Source organism: Danio aesculapii, chromosome 22 (assembly GCF_903798145.1).
Source record: "Danio aesculapii chromosome 22, fDanAes4.1, whole genome shotgun sequence".
NCBI lineage: Eukaryota > Metazoa > Chordata > Actinopteri > Cypriniformes > Danionidae > Danio > Danio aesculapii.
In genome coordinates this window covers 6,898,177-6,916,860 of record NC_079456.1, presented here as the reverse complement: position 1 = coordinate 6,916,860, position 18,684 = coordinate 6,898,177, and the positions used below count along the sequence as shown (strand labels likewise).

At 36.6% G+C, this 18,684-nt stretch overlaps 1 protein-coding gene across 1 annotated transcript in view; it reads left to right on the top strand.

The window, feature by feature from the left end:
• The first annotated feature begins 968 nt into the window (after window positions 1-968).
• LOC130216584 (uncharacterized) overlaps window positions 969-18,684 on the top strand; it is a 36,208-nt gene continuing 18,492 nt past the window's right edge. Inside the window, exons 1-2 of the mRNA XM_056448479.1 lie at window positions 969-1,101; window positions 8,154-8,552. Of these exons, the coding sequence (XP_056304454.1) occupies window positions 969-1,101; window positions 8,154-8,552 (532 nt within the window). The remainder of the gene's footprint in view (window positions 1,102-8,153; window positions 8,553-18,684) is intronic.

The window sequence follows — 18,684 nt, the reverse complement described above, 5'->3', positions numbered from 1 at the left end:
AACCATTTTTGCTGCAAAAAAAGTATTTTTTATTATAGTCTATTTTTTCATTTTAAAAAAAAAATCTGTGAAAGTGTGAAGATAAAATCTTATATTGTTGTGATTACCGTCTTCTAGTCTAAAAGATGAAACCATTTTGAAAGATGTGAAACACAGTGACTGCTAGCCAGTTTTGAAGAAAACACGACGCAGCGGGGTTAGTTGTAACGGGGTGTTACAATTAAGCCACGCACTGTTGGACACCAATTAAACAAATAAAATGTTTGAATTTTGAGTGTAATGTTGAGAACATTTTTAAATTAAAATGTTTTTAAATAGAAAATATATATTTTATAGAATTTTTTTTTTTTTATTGATAATGCAAATAAATTCATTGTATAATAACACATAACAATGCAAATAAATTCAAATGTGTTTATCTAATAAATAAGTAAATAAACATACTGTGCTATGTAGAATAAAAAATTAATTGAGATCGGTACTGAGGAAATATAGCTACAATTTAAAGTAAACGGAAATTAAATTAACTGTGAAATCTGCCTTTTTAAGCATGCGTTACAACTACCCCTCTGTCTGTTACAACTTGCCCCGCAGGTGGGGTAAATAGTAACACGTTTACTCATGGCGCTTTTGGCAACACTGCACAGAAACCATAGGTCCAGTAATCATATTTTCAGTGCTCATTTGTAGGAGAGGCTTGTGTGTTGTTGGTAAAAATAGGGTTTGTCTAACCTCATTACTTTGTTCATTATTTGACCAAAACCAAAAAGTGTTACTCAGAAAAAGCTTCCGGTGGAGAGAGCGAATGCTGGCGGTAACTGATGTTAAGATTATGCTACAAAAATAATAACAAAAAACGAAATGCCACCAAAAGAGTTACCCCACAGGCAGAGAAGGTTGGAGACATCAAGCAGTCGCTTGATATGTTGACACAGGAGGTTTCTGTTGTTAGACAATAGCAGACGATCATGAGCCTGGTGGAGGAAGTGAGAGCCTTGAGACTACAAAACATTGACAATGACAAGCGGATTCTGTTACTGCACATGGAGGAATTCACCGGGATGAATGAAGTCGTGGTCACCGGATTAGAAATCAAACCCTGCTCGTATGCGCGAGCGGTCACAACGTAGGATGGAGCGGAGATAGACGAGCAGAACTGTTAAAGCAGGGCAGACGATTGAAAGGTACCAATGTGCATTTGAATAAACGCCTGACTAAGGAAAAAATAGAGAAAAAGATGCAATCTACATGAACTACAAATTGTAATATACTTTTTAAGTTAAAAGGACCACCAGAGGAAGCTGAAGTTCTAGTTATCAGGGAGTTGGAGAAATAGTAGTGAGCCAATAAAACAAAAATAATAAAAATGAACATCTTGGTTATTATAAAAAAAAAAGACATGAACATCTTGGGTGACAAGGGGGTGAGTACATTATGTGTGAGTCTTTTTGTTGGAAGTGGACTTCCCCTTTAATGAAAATAATGCATAACTGGTACCCAGGGCTTTCTCAATTCATGTTAAACTTACAGGCCATGTTTGTTGCATTCACGATCAATATAAAGCTGCTTTGACAATCTGCATGGTAAAAACGCTATAGAAATGAAAATGACTTGACTTTGAGCCAAGGATTTAAAGACTGAAAACATTTGATCACTTCACTTTTAAAAAAACATGCAGTGCAACAGATTTCATGATTACAACAGTCTCTTATTAGTCAAGTGCACAAGTCATATTTACATTTTAGTTTGACTGATGCTTTGTCAGGTAACAAATGAGAAAAAATAGCGTTTCATTCTATGTGTTTTCTGCTGTGAGAGGCATCTCGAACGGCCAACTTACATGTTTTACGCAGCAGATGCCCTTCCAGCTGCAACCCATCACCGGGCAACACCTATACACTCTCATTCTCTCACACACACACACTACAGACAATTTAGCTTTGCCAATTCACCTACACCGCATGTGTAGGACTGTGGACTGTGGGGGAAACCGCAGCATCTGGAGGAAACCCACGCCAACAACCTTCTTGCTGTGAGGCGACAGCACTAACCACTGCACCCCCATGCCGCCCTAATAACATAACATAAAAATAACATTATTATTAATAAAACAAATGTGAGAAAAGTATTATACATTAAATGCACCATAATGCACCTGGAAACTTTGAATTGAATCGTTACCCTCTGAATTGTAATCAATTTTGACCTAAAAACGAGGGAAGGTTCGCTGCTGTGCTAAAAATAAAACAAGAGAAAGCCACTGGTTGCATAAATGGCAGATTTAAAAATTAACCAGTCACAGGCAAATTGGCATTTGTTTTTAATCTCTCAGTTTAAAGTGTTGAAGTGGCTAATGAACACTAGGGCTGCCCCCTAATAATTGGATAACCATTAGCAGTGGCGCCCCTAGAAAATTTTCTTAGGGGTGGCCAAAAGAGGCCGTACCAAATCTTGGGGTGGCACACAAATAAATAATGTGATGTTATATTTTTGTTTCTAATAAATAAAATTATGTGTTTTTAATTAATTAATTACTCTTGAACTATTGCAATTTATTTCTAAAAAAATTAACTCAATAAAATAATCCATATTTAGTTAAAAAAAACCTTTTCATATATATAAATAACTGTTATTGGACAGCATACAGTATATGTCATGTCTAAAATTTATGAAGATTAATGAATGAATTAATAAAACAATCAAATGAACAAACTGAACAAAAGGTATTACTATATACACACCCTCTGAAAAAATGGTTGGCTTTTAGTAGCTCTGCACCATAGACTTTTAGTTGTCAGTTATGATTGCTGACCCGCCAGAGACTATCCGATTAGAGATGAGGCGAAGATGAACATTTGTGTGAGCAACCCATTTATTGTCACCACTCAATAGACTGGTTTTATAAGACTTGTGTTGTGGTTTTTCTAAAATATAAAACACAATGAAAGGAAATATGAATATACATAATGATAATCAAACAAATCACAATAGTAAAATACAGTCAATAACACAGCACAAACATTAAGCTTGATAATAATGTAATGTGCAAATGATTGCATGCATAGATGTAACTTGACACCTTGTTAACAGAGTGCAGATTGTACAGCGCCTTACTCGCAAAGGCTTTAAGGGCGCATGCGCCTAGCTGATTCTTAAAGAGCCCATATTATGGGTTTTTGAAAATGCCCTTCCATGTAGTGTGTAACACAGCTCTAAGTGAAGTGAAATATCCAGCTAAGGCTTAAATCTGTAAGTGTACAGTGTTTAAAACTATTGATTCATCTATAAAAGAGTCGACTCATAGTGCTTCAAACGAGTCGTCTTGATAACGAGTCATTAGGTGTTTTGCGATGACGCAGCTACGAAACACAAGCCTCGCCAGTAGTTACGCGCGCAAACCAGGGAGATTTGAAACCTGCGGCCCCGCCCACTAACGCAGAAAAAACACTAGACACACACACACACAGACGCCGCCGGTCGAATGAAGTCACGCTGTGCTCAGATGGATAATATTGACAGTCTCTACCCAAAGATGAAACTGTGAAGAGTCAGTGGTTGAGGTTTATTCACTAGTGTAAGTAAGTGCGATTAAAATTGTTGCCTCGTTTACTCTAGCTTGCAAATTATGTATTTATTGTGTTTTGTTACTTGTTAACCTGGTACAGTACACGCGGTTACACACTCGACCTGCTCTTTTTCTCTCTCACACACACACACATCACGTTCCTCCTCAGAACTAGGGAGATCGACACGAGTCTCCTGTCTCTAGGCGTCACACACTCGACCTGCTCTTTTTCTCTCTCTCACACACACACACACACATCACGTTCCTCCTCAGAACTAGGGAGATTGACACGAGTCTCCTGTCTCCTAGCTTACGATGGCCATAGCAACGACAAACGGCAGTGGAACGCGAGCTCACAAAAGCCTTTAACGGTAAATCCGTAAACAAAGCGGCACGCGTCGCGTTTTTAACGTGGCTTACATGTGATAAGAGAAAATAAAGAGTAACCGCGTGTACTGTAAAGAGAGAGAGAGAGAGAGAGAGAGAGAGAGAGAGAGAAAGAGCAGGTAAAGTGGCTAGGAGACTCGCGTCGATCTCCCCAGTTCTTCTGAGGAGGGTTGTGTGTGTGTGTGTGTGTGGGTTGTGTGTGTGTGTGTGTGTGTGTGTGCGTGTGCGTGTGTGTGTGTGTGTGTGTGTGTGTGTGCGTGTGTGTGTGTGTGTGTGTGTGTGTGTGTGAAAAAAGCCTTACACTATAAAGCGTGTGTGCACTGTGACTACTTTTATATTGATGATTAGCAGCTGGGCATTTCACTCTGTCTCGCACTGAAGCCTGTCAGTGTCGTCGACCAATCGCAGCAGGCTGTCATCGGTCCAATCAGCGCAGATTAGCTTCGCGCTGAGGAGGGGTTTGGGAACAAATGAATCGCTGAACGATTCATATGGGAGTCGCTGGGATAACTAGGTAAAAATAAATGCAGATTATAAGACCATCAAAGTGTTTTTTGACCTTGCATGCATATTAGACTGTTGTTGGAGACCCTTACAACCTAAATATGACCCTATTTCATGTATAATATGGGCTCTTTAAGAACAAGGATTAAGTTACACTTCAATACTCAAATAGAAAGATAACACTAGCTAATGAACATAAGTGGAACCCTAATACACACAATATGTGGATATATAAATATATAAAAGAATCAGCTTTGTCAGTGGCACCAATCAATCGACAATTATTTAGTGGCTGCTATTTATTTATTTATTGAAATACTTTGAATTTACGCAAGTACATTTATATTAATAATTTTAACAGCAAAATCATATTGGGGTGACAACAGGCCACATATTGGCCATGGGCACCCCTTGGGGGCGCCCCTGACCATGGCAGGACCATCAGGCAGGAGATCCAAATGCTCTGATCGACCTCAAATACGTTATGGCTTATCATCTGAAATATAGTAGCAACTTTACATGGCTGCTCAATCTAATGCTAATGTAGAAATATGTGCACTATGGAAATGTCTGTGCAGAGTGTGGAAGCTGAACTGCACCTGTGTGCTTACTTGCTTTTAAAATACCTCATGTTTGGTCATTTAAATAACAATAATACACTTTTTGAAGATATGTGAAGAGACTACATTTCTCCGTGTGCACTCACAATAACAACAAACTACATGAATGATTAGTAGCACACTACATAATGAAAGTAACAGGCCTGGCTGGGTCACTTGGCATTTCTGTGAGGAGTTTGCATGTTCTCCCTGCGTTCGCGTGGGTTTCCTCCGGGTGCTCCGGTTTCCCCCACAGTCCAAAGACATGAGGTACAGGTGAATTGGGTAGGCTAAATTGTCCGTAGTGTATGTGTGTGAATGAGTGTGCTGGAAGGGCATCCGCTCTGAAAAACATATGCTGGATAAGTTGGCGGTTCATTCCGCTGTGGCGACCCCAGATTAATAAAGGGACTAAGCCGAAAAGAAAATGCATGAATGAATAATTATTCAACTAATACTTAAAACGAACATCACATGTCAACCAGACAAATCTTTGGACAAGGGCAGCCCTAATAATTACAATGAACCAAGTAAAATATTACTACATACCTTCAAATGTTGAGATTAACTCTTCAAGATGCCATTCTTTTAGTTTGGTTTTCACGTATTCATCCATCTGAAAAAGAATAACAGATAAAAGCATTTTAATAAAATTAAGTAAAAAAACTAATGTTAGCCAAAAGTCACTTTATCACAAAAATACTACTAAATGATCATAATTATCCAGGGTGTCACATAAAATGGTGGTCAACCCATCTTTTAGGCAGTCGAAGATGATTAGGTTGGATTTAGCCTTAGCTCAGACATTTCCATCTGCATCAAACTAACAATGCGTACAGGATTAATTAAAGATAGCTCAAATCATGTCTAGAATGTAAAATGCTCACAGTAAATAAATAACATTTGTTATTCAATGTACAACTAACAAAATGTACATGCAGAGCAGGACATTTATGAAGTATGTTCTGACCAAAAAAAAAAAAAACATCGTTAGAGAAGCTGAATTTAACACTCTTATGCATCAAGGTATTGTTACAAAAGTCAATGAACGAATTTAAGAAGTACAAGAGTAAAAATACTAGCTACTTACTGTTTTACAGTTTAAGATCACAAATCTACTGGCTGCCATTCTAACCTACATAGAAAAATCAGTCATTCAAAGGGCATTTTATCACAATTATTAATCTGGGAAACATCCATACACACACACACACACACACGCACACGCACACACACACGCACACACACACACACTTTGGACAATTTAGCTTACCTAATTCACCTATAGCGCATGTCTTTGGACTGTGGGGGAAACCCGAGCACCCGTAAGAATCCCACGCCAACACGGGGAGAACATAACTCCACACAGAAATGTCAAAAGTCAACTGGTAATAAATACATTATAAAATGTTTAAAAAATACTGTATAGTTAATATAAAATATTAGTTAATATAAAGCAATGTTTTATAGTAGTTTTTAAACATAATTAAATAAATTAGGAAATTACCCATGGCAATTTACCCTCGGCCCACTATAGCCTCGATCAAGTTTGATTTTTGGCCTTTCATAAGAAAAAGTTTGGGCACCCCTGCAGCAATGCATTCATATGAAAAATGAGAAATGGTTGCACTTATGTCACTTACAAAGAGAAATAAGAATTCTGTTGGGATATATTTTTATTCGCCAGAGTTAACACCTGTGTATATCAAAATCGGATCAATCCTTAAAATGGAGGAGTGTCAGGAGTTATTTTATTGAACATTAACATTCAGAAGGGACTAGCCTATATGGCTATTAATTACAGAGGACGAATCTACAGTATTTAAAACTATATCTGGTCAAAATGTTTTATAGCCTTAATAGAAAGAAGTCTGACACTTTATTAAGCATTATAATCATATAGATAACATATCCGTGCCAAATTTACCTCAAGTTCCGTGAGGCTATAGTAGCCTATATTATCCCTGTAATTTGAATCTAACATCTAATGCATGTCTACTATTACCAGGATTAAAAATATCCTTCAGAGCACCGCTCGACGCTGATGACTTGATTTCAGTGTCTTCACGGTGGCGCACAAGCGCATTCCTTAATGTTTCATCAAACACGTGACAGCTCTGGGCAGACAACCGATACTATTCCATATTCCTAGAGCCACGCCCCTTTTGTCGGGTGTATATAAGCGGCGTTTTCTTGCTCGGGAGTCAGAGCGGTTGTTCGTGGTCCACAGTGGGACCTCAGCTTTCATCGTCTAACTAAGAACAGAGATTGGGGAAATGAAAATAAGCTGTTTTGCGATCATCATGTTTTGTAAGTATGGCAGTGACTTTGGCTGATTTTCACATTTTAGACTAAGTTTAAAAGTTGTGACCTTAACAGGTTGTGAGTCAGCATTCACGTATAAAAACGTGTCGTGAACATGTATTTAATAAACGCAAAGATATCGCTTACCATAACTCAGACGGAAATTTATGCATTATTGAGCAAATAAATACTAGATTAAATTTCATGTAGTTTTTTTATTTGCTTACTGCATACGTTTAAGCGAGATCGGCGAGAGAGAGAGTTTTATTTATTTATTTTTTTATTTGCCGTTCCTCAAGTGCCCATGAGATTAGTTATTCTAGATCAAAATGCACTCTCTTTCATTATTGTGCCACTGCCGCCCACAAACGGTGATCGGTTAAAGAGATGAGATGATCAGTAGAAAGGAGCCAGGTGGAGCGGAAAGGGGTAAAACACTTAAATAAAAGCAGAAAAACCTGATCTATTTATATCCAATAACAAGGACCTTTAAAGATTGCAGAGTTTAGAGTTAGTATAGCCTACCTTTTTAAATGGCTAATGCTAAAAATAAAGTTTTACTCGCACAGTTCTCGATAGCTTCATGGCCTCTGTTAGACTTGTTCAAGTCAAGTGATAATAAGCGTTTGTTTATTCGGGGTAAACTGGTGGATCGGGAGGAAATGTTGATCATTTCGATTTGTAATGCTAAAATAACTCTTATCTATGTATCTGATCAGTCATTTGGTCAAGATTAGCAGCAAAGTTTATTTTATAGCCTCGTAAATGTTGTAATTGTTCATTTGTGTCTGCAGGTGCTGTTAGTGCTGATGTTAAGAGTCACACAGTGAAGGCTGGAGATTCACTTACTCTAAACACTAACATCACCAAACAACAAACTGAACCAGTCCTGTGGTATTTTAATGACACCCGCATCGCTCTGATTAACGGAGATTCCAATAAGAGCTGTTTATATGATGGTGAAGGCGGGAGATTCAGAGACAGACTGGAGGTGAACTATGAGTCTGGATCTCTGACCATCACCAACATCACAGCTGAACACACTGGACGATATGAAGCACGGATCATCAGGAGTGAGAGCACAGGAACCAGCCAAAACCTGAACCGAAAGCCCAAGTGTGACGGCACTAAAGTCATTCAAAAAGAAATCAACGTGGGCGAAACATTAAGAACATTGTTTGTTTCTGTCAGCGGTGAGTTATTCAGTATCGTTTATTTTCTCTGCTATTTGAACAGACATTATTTTCATATCAACACCACATGTCACTGATACATTTACTGCAAACATGCAATTTGTCAGTTTCATGTACACATTGAACAAAATAATTTATCAAGCCAAATATTTATTTGCATTAAAATATTATACAAACTTTCTACAGATGTTGTTGCAAAATTGTATTTAATATGTAAATGTGACAAACATTTGGTTTATCTTGACAACTAGTTTGAGACATTAGTTATGAGACAGATAATTAACCTTCCTGTCATGTTCGGGTCAAATATGACCGATTTACAATTTAAATCACTCATAAACATTCGTTTTACATCTGATTGTCTCAAGACGTTATGATATCCTCCGTGCTATGCATTTGAACATATAAAAGTGATGATCACTTCTTTCATTGAATTTTGAGTGTTTTAGTCAACCTTGTTACACCTGTGGTGTTTCTGATCAAAAGTGACCGGCATAGGAAATGAATGGGTATCCAGACTATAGTCACCCATCAGACAGAAAACATCCCCATACACACCACCCCAGCTCACTCACTCACTCACTAACACACTCACTTCAGACTGTTCAATCGTACAAAATTGTGATTTTTAAAAGGAGGCGTGGCACCTAACCCCACCCCTAAACCCAATCATCACTGTGGATAAGCAAATTGTACAAAACTGTATGAATATGACCGTACAAATTCATATGGATTAGCTACTAAATGAATTGTCTGTATGAAAATGTCTTTCTTTCTTTCTTTCCTTTCTTTCTATATTTTTCTTTCTTTCTTTCTTTCTTTCTTTTCTTTCTTTCTATATTTTCCTTTCTTTTCTTTCTTTTTTCTTTCTTTTCTTTCTTTCTTTCAGACAATCTCTTGCACTTTTAGCGTAGCTTAGCAACAAGTATTTTTATTATCGTTATCTCTCTCAAATGACCAAAGGGTAACTAGTGCTACAGTAGTTCTGTGTCCATGCTCACCATCTGTACCCTCAGTCACTATTCCCTATATTAGTACACTTGAAGGTTGATGAATTATTCAGATGGATTAAAATTTTTGTCATCTATTGTTCATTTTGTAATATATTTTCAGCACCTAATTTTATTTTCATTGCAGTTATTTTATGTCTAATTCTGTAAATTCATGCTAAACACTACTTTGAGACATTGTTCACAGCTAAAGAATGTTGAATAAAAATTTGGTGGAGAAATGATTTTTGTGCTAATATAAGAGCAGTTAAAACAGACCGGTCAATTTTGACCAGGAACACTAAAGTAAGGGGCAGGATGTGAACATGACAGGAGGGCTAACAGTTTTCAGTATTTAATTATTTTTATTGATGTTTGTTTTTATCATGTCAGGTCCTGGAAAACCTAATGAATCTACCAAAGAGGGACAAAAAGTTTCTGACAAGAGTAAGAATATGCTTTCTGCTTTTTATTAATTATTGTTTTTAATTTAATGGATGAAATTTAAATCCAGATTTTATAAAACGGCTTTAAATGTCAGAACATAGCATCAAAACACATGTTTGTGTTGATTCATAAAACTTGTGTGTCATATCATTAATATCTTTGCTTCTGTTGGAAGTTTAACTTTGTCTATTGCAATGGTAAACAAGAGTAAAAGGTGCGGCATGTGAGAACTGAATGAGGATATTAGCATAAACCTCATGAAAACACTTCACCATAGGACTCTAGAAGTTAATTAAACTAAAATGATGATGAAAACCTCTTGTAAAGAATTTAGTATTAAATGATGTTCATGTCTTATGTCTTCAGTCAAATGTCGTAACTGTTTTTATTAAACTAACATTAACATATTAATTTCAGTGACGAGTTAAGCATAGAAATTTCAGAAAGTTGATGTTTGTTAATGCATTAATAACTTTAATTAATGAGGCTTTTTCTGCTTTTTCTTTTACTGTGGCTGTTAACAGTTATATACATTGTAGTTTTCTTTTATGGTCATACCCATTACAGTAACTATTAACTCTTTTCGTAGCTCATATCAGTGCTGTAGACATAGAGAAAAAATAATTTGGTTTGTTTTACATCTTCACATTGGAGCTGTAGGGGCACACCTTTCGTGCAGATCCTTATGTACCACCTTTTGCAGCTTCTATTCCAACAACCAGTATTTGAAAAAACGCGAGTAAGACCGAATCTTCTTTTAAAAAAGTTTTACTGACGAAATGCAACAAAAATACAAAGTAACAATAGAATCAATATAGCTCGGCATAGCTCGGTCAAAAAACTGTGTTGCTTCCAACATCCATAACTGCAATCTGCCTTAAACGTATGAACTAACGACCTCAAGACGTATTACTGTCGGAAGCCAAAATACCAAAGTAAAGGTTTTTAAATTGTATCAATTATTAAATTATGCAGTTTAGATAATAAAATCACAATGAATTCCTAATATATTTAAATATCAATTTTCGTCATGCTTTAACCTTTTTAACTAAATTATTATCACAAATGAATTATGCATAACTGGCTCTTACAGGAGCATTGATGTAAATTTAAACAATGTAACACACACACACACACACACACACACACACACACACACACACACACACACACACACACACACACACACACACACACACACGCTATGTTTCTATCCTAAGGTGTAAATTAAATGTATGCCCAAAACTAAAATGTCGCCTAAAAGGCGTGCAAATAAAGCAGCGTCTCCATCCAATGAGCCAAAGAGAACAAAATCATCACTTCCTGATTAACTGCCGACAAATATCTAAAGTAAAAACAGAATTTCCTGCAGTAGGAGAAGCTGCGTCAATCTTTTCTTCATGTGACAAATTACTTGCACCTCTGAAGACAATGAACATGTGGGGGCATTTGAAGACGTGAGATGTGGAGTACAGATGCTCTTAAGAGTTCTGGAGGTCAATAATAATATAATAACACTAATACTGAAATGGTTAAGATGTTTTAGAATGACCAAAACAACTTTTCATTCACTCACACTGATGTCTGTCTGTTTTTATCTGTTGCAGATTCAGGGCTGTCTGCTGGTGATGTGGCTGGAATATGTTCTGGTTTTGGTCTACTAATTACAGTTGTAGTGGGTTTAGTGATTTACTGTCATCAAAAGAACAGGCATAAGAGGCAAGTATCACCTACTGTACAGATACAAGTACAGAACAAAACATCTACTTTCTGCTTAATTACTGTGTATGTGTGTGTGTGTGTGTGTGTGTGTGTGTGTGTGTGTGTGCGTGTGTGTGTGTGTGTGTGTGTTTTTCAAAGCCGTCAATGGGAAACCGGAAGAAGGTGTTAAATTCAAAGTGTAGAAATTCAAAGAAAAAGGTAAGACTGCTTTACTTATTCAGGACATTATATAAGCGATTCTTAATGATTTTACGTAACATCAATTTACAGAATTATGCAAATGAAACTAGATATTCTTCACAAGAAGATTTTTCAAAATGGTCTTATCGTTTGCTATTGTGTGCCATAATTACTACATTTCAGTTTACACCTCCAAATGTTTTATCATTTAATAATCCAGTTTTTTGGACTACAGAGGTCATAACTAGAGGGGAAGAAAGAAAATCAAGTTCTCCCTAAAGTTCGGACAACAATTATCTGCAGAGTAAAGATGAAGATCTTGTGTGGAATAAGAGGATTGATGTGTTTCTATTGCAATATATTCCTATAATAATTATAACATTTAAAGGGCACCTAGGTTAGCCCTTTTTTTAGATTTAATATAAGTGTTTTGCGTCTCCAGAATGTGTCTGTAAAGTTTCAGCTCAAAACACCCCTCAGATTTTTTATTATACAATTTATAAGATTCTATTTTATACATTTTTGCACTAGGGGGCTGTTTTGGTGTACTGTGCCTTCAAGCCTTCCGACCACCCTTTCTGTGTGCCTTAATCTCCTCCCTCGGCTGCGTCAGACAACAGACAGACTTAAAGGAAGCAGCTCTCACGCAGCGTTTGTGAGAAATACTACAGTAAGAACTTTACAAATGAGTATTTGATGTAGAGTTGCATCAATGAGTCACACAAAGTTCACACACGGATACACGTGCACACACCGCAGCAGGCACACATTTTTTTGCACTGGGGCTTTAAAGCTAGTCCTCCCCGCCCACTGTTCCCATGTGCCTGTAAGCAACATGCCTCAATCGCCGCCCTCGGCTGCCTCAGGAAGCGGATCTCACGTAACCGTTTGTGAGAAATACTACAGTAAGAACTTTAACAATCAGTATTTGATGCATTTTTTTTGTGGCTTTGCAACTATGAGTCACACACAATGTCATTACAAAGTTCACGCACACACACACAGCGAGGACACACACAGCGCAGACACGTGCGCACACACACACACACACACACACACACACACACACAGAGAGAGAGAGAGAGACAGCGCGTTAAGCTGTGCACTTGTTTTGCATATGTGACATGATACTGTTAATCTCCACTGCTGTATGGATATGTTATGTTAATGTACAAAATAAACCTGATTTAACGTCCACAAACCGGGACTGAAGCATCTTCCTTTATAATTGTTCTGACACGCGGCTGTGCTGATTAAGTGTATCTGAAGTGAATCGCTGTAAGTCATTACACACATGCACTGTTTTAAAACATTTTAAACTTGTAAAACTCACTCTTGATCACATTTGATGATGATTAATGATCCTAGCGAACTGAACAGATCTTTTATTCCCGGTTGCTTTGCACACGTCCTCTCTTGTTGATATGATTATACACTTGACTACCGGACATGTTAATGTGTGCAGCTGTCAATCAATATTGGTGGGCGGGGGGACCGCACTCCTACGTAAAGTTGCGGTCGATCTGAAAACCGCTCCAATTGGTCCACCGTTTTTATGTTGTTAAATTTGAAAGAAAAAAAAAGGACTGGGTGTGTTTATATCACCCCAATATGACACTGGGGTGGACATACACACGTCTGTCCAAACAGCTTGAAAAGTAGATTTTTCACCATAGGTGCCCTTTAAAGCAAATTATTAAAGATAAATTCTATAACAGATTTAAGATTTTATAAATGATGATTGGGTTGAGTTTTTTTAATGAAGTTCCAAAAACAAAAACCCGCAATGAAACAACTATAATTAGCCAACAGTAAAAATGCAATAGTTAGTAATAAAATATTAATTCAGAACTCATTAAAAACAGCAACAACAAAATGTAACATTTTACAACACAAAGATTGATTCATAAATGATAAAAATCAATAAGGAAATACTATAAATTAAATAAATAATAGATTAGTTTCATTTCAGTAGTCCAATTATTAAAATAAAAAAGGTATGGGGCAGGCAATGAAACAAAGCCCATGGTTTATATTTAATATAATAAAAATCGTTTCAGCAAGCAAACGCCTCGGACTACTAGTGGGTTGTGGGGCCAAAATCATGTGATGATTTGTAATGCGGAGTATAAATGAAATTTATTGTTGACAATTAATAGCATCCTCAATCAAAATTACAACCCCCTTCCATTGCACAAAAATGGAACGGTCCAACTTTTTGACTTGATTTGACTGAGGCTTAACTTGTTTTGGTAGTTGAAGCGCAGCAGTGTAGTAATCTTCTTTAAAGTATCGTTTAGAGTTTCTTAAATTTCAAAGGTCTGGTAATCAGCAGGACAATCTAAAACCACTTTTAAAAAGTAGCTGTTGCTGATGTAGCCCTCTGGAAATGTACATATTTATTTTATTTAGTTTTCCTTCTTGTGGCTAAATGCATTACACTATATTGTTCTTATACATTTCAAGGATAAAGTTCAAGGATAAGTTTGTTGCACAGAGCGATCGTTTGAGGGCCGTGCGGGAGGTTTGATTTGCATGTATGTGTTTTCTCTCACAGTGACGGCAGCTATGAGCCGCACTCTGAAGTGAAAGTGAAGCCGGCGCGAACACATCATTTAAATGATCATATGGCATTTTAGAGTTAAGATTACAACAAGCATTTGATATGTTTTTTCTTTCATTGCGAACACAAAGTATTGTGCATGAAAATAAATGTTTACTGTGTCAGTATAACAACCCTAGCCTATATATAATGTTGAATATAATGCAAGAAGGAATCTGATAATGACAAATGGTCTCATTTTACCAGTGAAAACAAATGGTCTAATAATGTTGTCAATGGCAGATGACAAGCACATGTCTTAAACATAATAAATCAACTTCAGAATTATGAGTAGTTATTTTCTCATGTCATCATTTTACTGTGAATTAACAAACAGGACATACTGAAAGTCTGTTCAAGTCCACCATAATACAACATTTTGAATTTCAAGCAACAGTAGACCTACACACAGGCCGATTATTATTATTATTGTTGTTTTACCATATGTTTGAGAATTAACAATAATAATAGGCTATTCATATTAACCTTTATTTTACATTAACAGAATCGTGAGAAAATAGTGATCTCGATTTTAAGCAAAAAAAAATCGTGATTCACATTTTTGCCAGAATCGTGCAGCCCTATGTTGTAACGCAATCAAAATACAATCAGTAAAACAACATAAAAGACAATGTAGACAAGCTCCAGCAGACTAGCACAGAAACTCCATTGAAAATATTGGGTAAAATAAGCTTTCATATTTTAAAGATGTTTAGATTGTTAGAATCCACTTTTGCTATTTTAAGGATGGAAAAATCTGCTTCTGGAGAGTTTGCTAGTGAAAGAGTAAAGTCTTAGTGTGCAATTGCAGTGACTATTCAACCACGCAGTATGTTTGCTTTTTATTTCCCAATGGTTACTGAGTGCACTAATGACATTCAGGGCCCCAACGTAAAATCCAAGCACTTAGTATTTGAAGTTCTCTCAATGATGAATTATTACTCTTTTTATGATGCATTTTATTTTCATTTCCTTGTCAAATTTAAGCAGGGTAACAATAGTTGATTTAGTTTTTTTTTTTTTACCTCCCTGTTTAATTTCCTAATTGCTAACTGACTCTGCAAACAGGGAAGGAGTTTAAGTGTGTTAGGTGCTTTTAAGTTGTTATCTATCCTGTTAAAATAAAATAAAAAAATTTGTCACCTGTATTGATTTCATATATTTTGTTCAATAACTGTGGAAAGGGATAAAACCAGCTTATACCAATAGTTATATATTTGTATTTAGTTATTAAGTAAATGTATTGTAAATGCAAACACAACATTGTTGAGTGTGTATTTTTGGAGGCACTGTTTTTTTTTTTATTAACACAAAAGCAACCAGAGAAAACCCAGTCTAATTCACCATCAAAGTGATGTTTTATAAACAAATTTGGGGAGGAGCACGCGCAGAAGTTTCAGTATCAAATACGTCATTGACAATTATTCTATTATCCAATCAGTTCTTGACCAAACCCCTATACATATCAAAGCTGTCTTACCTGCAGCATCTTACGACTTTAGCATCCCTCCATCACCCCAACACCTCACCTCTTAAGCATTACAATCCCGGGGGGAGCGTTCTGGGGCCGGGCTAGATACTTCGCTCGAATCCCAGTTCCTCTCCGTTTCCTGATAAGAGGAATAACTCGAGTTTGGGTGTCTTTTCCCGGAGCTCAGAGCCCTCTCCCCGGACAGCACGGCAAATACGCTTTATTCTGAAACTATTGCAAGTGTGAACTCGTGAAGTAGTAGTTTGAAGTAAGCTCACGTACTCACATTCTGCATATAATCCAGTCTGGGCTAAAGCAGCTCCTTAAACAACAATGTAAGTTCACACAATCTCACTAATTTGACCAAGACGCATATTGAGTCAATATCATTTGATCTGCATTGTGGGTCAAACTGATTCACCATCCCTTACGAAAATTAACCATGCTTTTACTATAGTAAAACTGTAGTAATCTTGTTTTTTAGTGCATAGTGTGGTTTTAAAAAACATGGTTTGGATACCATGGTCTTACTACAGTAATACTGTAGTAAAACTATAGTAAATCTGTAGAAACTAGGGTTGGGAGATGTCAACCAATTTTGCATCGTTTGATGTCTAATGTGAAACATCGCGATGGACGATGGATGGCATCGTCATCATAAGTGTGGTGAATTAATTATTTACATCTCTAATAAACATCGGCATAGTGTGGACGTAGGGCTGTTCCAAAACGCCAGTGTGGATGTGAATAGTTTTCGTTGCCATTTTAATACATATTAGTGTAAACGGGGCCTAAGTGTGTATTTTTTTTTTTTTGCAAGAGGGTTTTCGACAGGAGCAGGGCGGAGAATCACGATGGCGGCTCAACATCATGATGAATATCGACCATCGGCGATGGAGGATCGAATCGTCTATCGACCCTACCCTAATAGGAACCATATAACCATGGCTTTTAAAAACTAAAGTATGCACCAAAAAACTATGGTTACTACAGTCACGGTTACTACAATTTTACTTTTGTACTACTACGGTATTACTGTAGTAAAACCATGGTATCAAAACTATGGCTTTTAAAACCACAAGTACGCATGGTTACAACAGTTGGTTACTACAGTTTTACGATAGCGCTACTACACTATTACTGTAGCAAAACCATGGTTTTGCTATAGTATTAGTATTACAGTAAAGCTATAGTAATCATAGCTGTACTGCAGAACCAAAAGCAGCCTGTATTACATTTTAACAAAAGTTATGCAATTACATCAACAACAAAAATCAGCTTTTTTTGTATGAAAATATGTACATTTCGGTTCACTAATTACCTCAGACAAACAAAGAACACCCAAAAACTGCAGTGCTTTTTAATTTTTAACATAAATAATGCTTGTAACAGAGCTGCAACAATGTTTTGAAGTTTGTCATCCTCTGTGAAAACGGTTGATGGTCGCCTAGCCACGACAAAGGTGCGCCAGCGCTGAAAATGGTGAAGGAGCAATTGTGTTAACACTCCTCGTGCTTTACACACGCTTTAGACGCAAGATGTGAACGACTCAAACCAGGTTTCATTTAAAAGGGTGCGATATTCATGAAAATGAATAACTTAATATTTGAAGTATTTTTGTCGGTATATTTTGAAGTATTTTGCTGGCCCTTCTTGTCTGACCATCTTCAGTTTCTATGTCCCTCTCTCCTGGGTTTAATTTATCTGCAGACTGAGGTCTTCCACAGAAAATGAACCCTCATCAAAAACGTAAATAAGACAGCGTATAGGTAACGTAAACACGGTCACGAATTCGACACTACTGTGGGCATGGCCACCGTAACGCCCGTTGACGCAAGAATTTAAATTTCGCGCTCTTCATATGACGTGCGGGTTCGCGAGTTCCAGTGGAAAACATACAATTTAGCCTTTTAATCATTTAATCCAGTTTTCTATTTTTAAATGCCATCACAACCATGAAATACTGACACCTCCGTCCCCAAAACCTTGACAGGTGAATTTTCAATTAATTCAGACGTGAAGATGGCGGAACTATGAAGGCAAGTAGGCTACACTTGTACAATGTAAAATTATAAGTTACAAAGTACACATATCCATACTTTATTCGTGTCTAATATTTTAAACACGTTTATTGAGAAACTTTAAACAAGAAATACAACTTATTGGCAAGGTTTAAGCGAGGATAAGAAGTACTGAAAGGTTCAGATTGCATGTAAATAATATTGATCAATGAGATTCAAGTATGGAATTTTTCTTTTCTTATAACTTTCTATATAACAGAAATATAACATAAGAATAGTTTTATATTTACAATAATATGCATCTTCTTAAGACAATGTCTTTGTTGTGCACACTGACACTGAGTGGCTATTTATAATAGTTGTCCATATGACTTGTGCTCTATTGGGTATTTTATTAGTTAAGATGCATATGCTGTAGTAACACCTTGGCTCATTTTGTAGTTACTATGTTTTTTACTTCAAATGCCATGGTAAAAACAAAGGTTTATTTTTTGTTTACAATGGTCCTACTTCAAATGCCACTGTAAAAACTACAGTTTGTTTTGTGGTTACAATGGTTCAGAACAAAAACAATAGTAAAACCATAGTGTAATAACTCATTTTGTGGTTATGGTTTTACCACACAACCATAGTAAAACTATAGTTCATGTACATAAACCACTGGTGGAGGACCACAGCTCTGCATAATTCAGCTGTAACC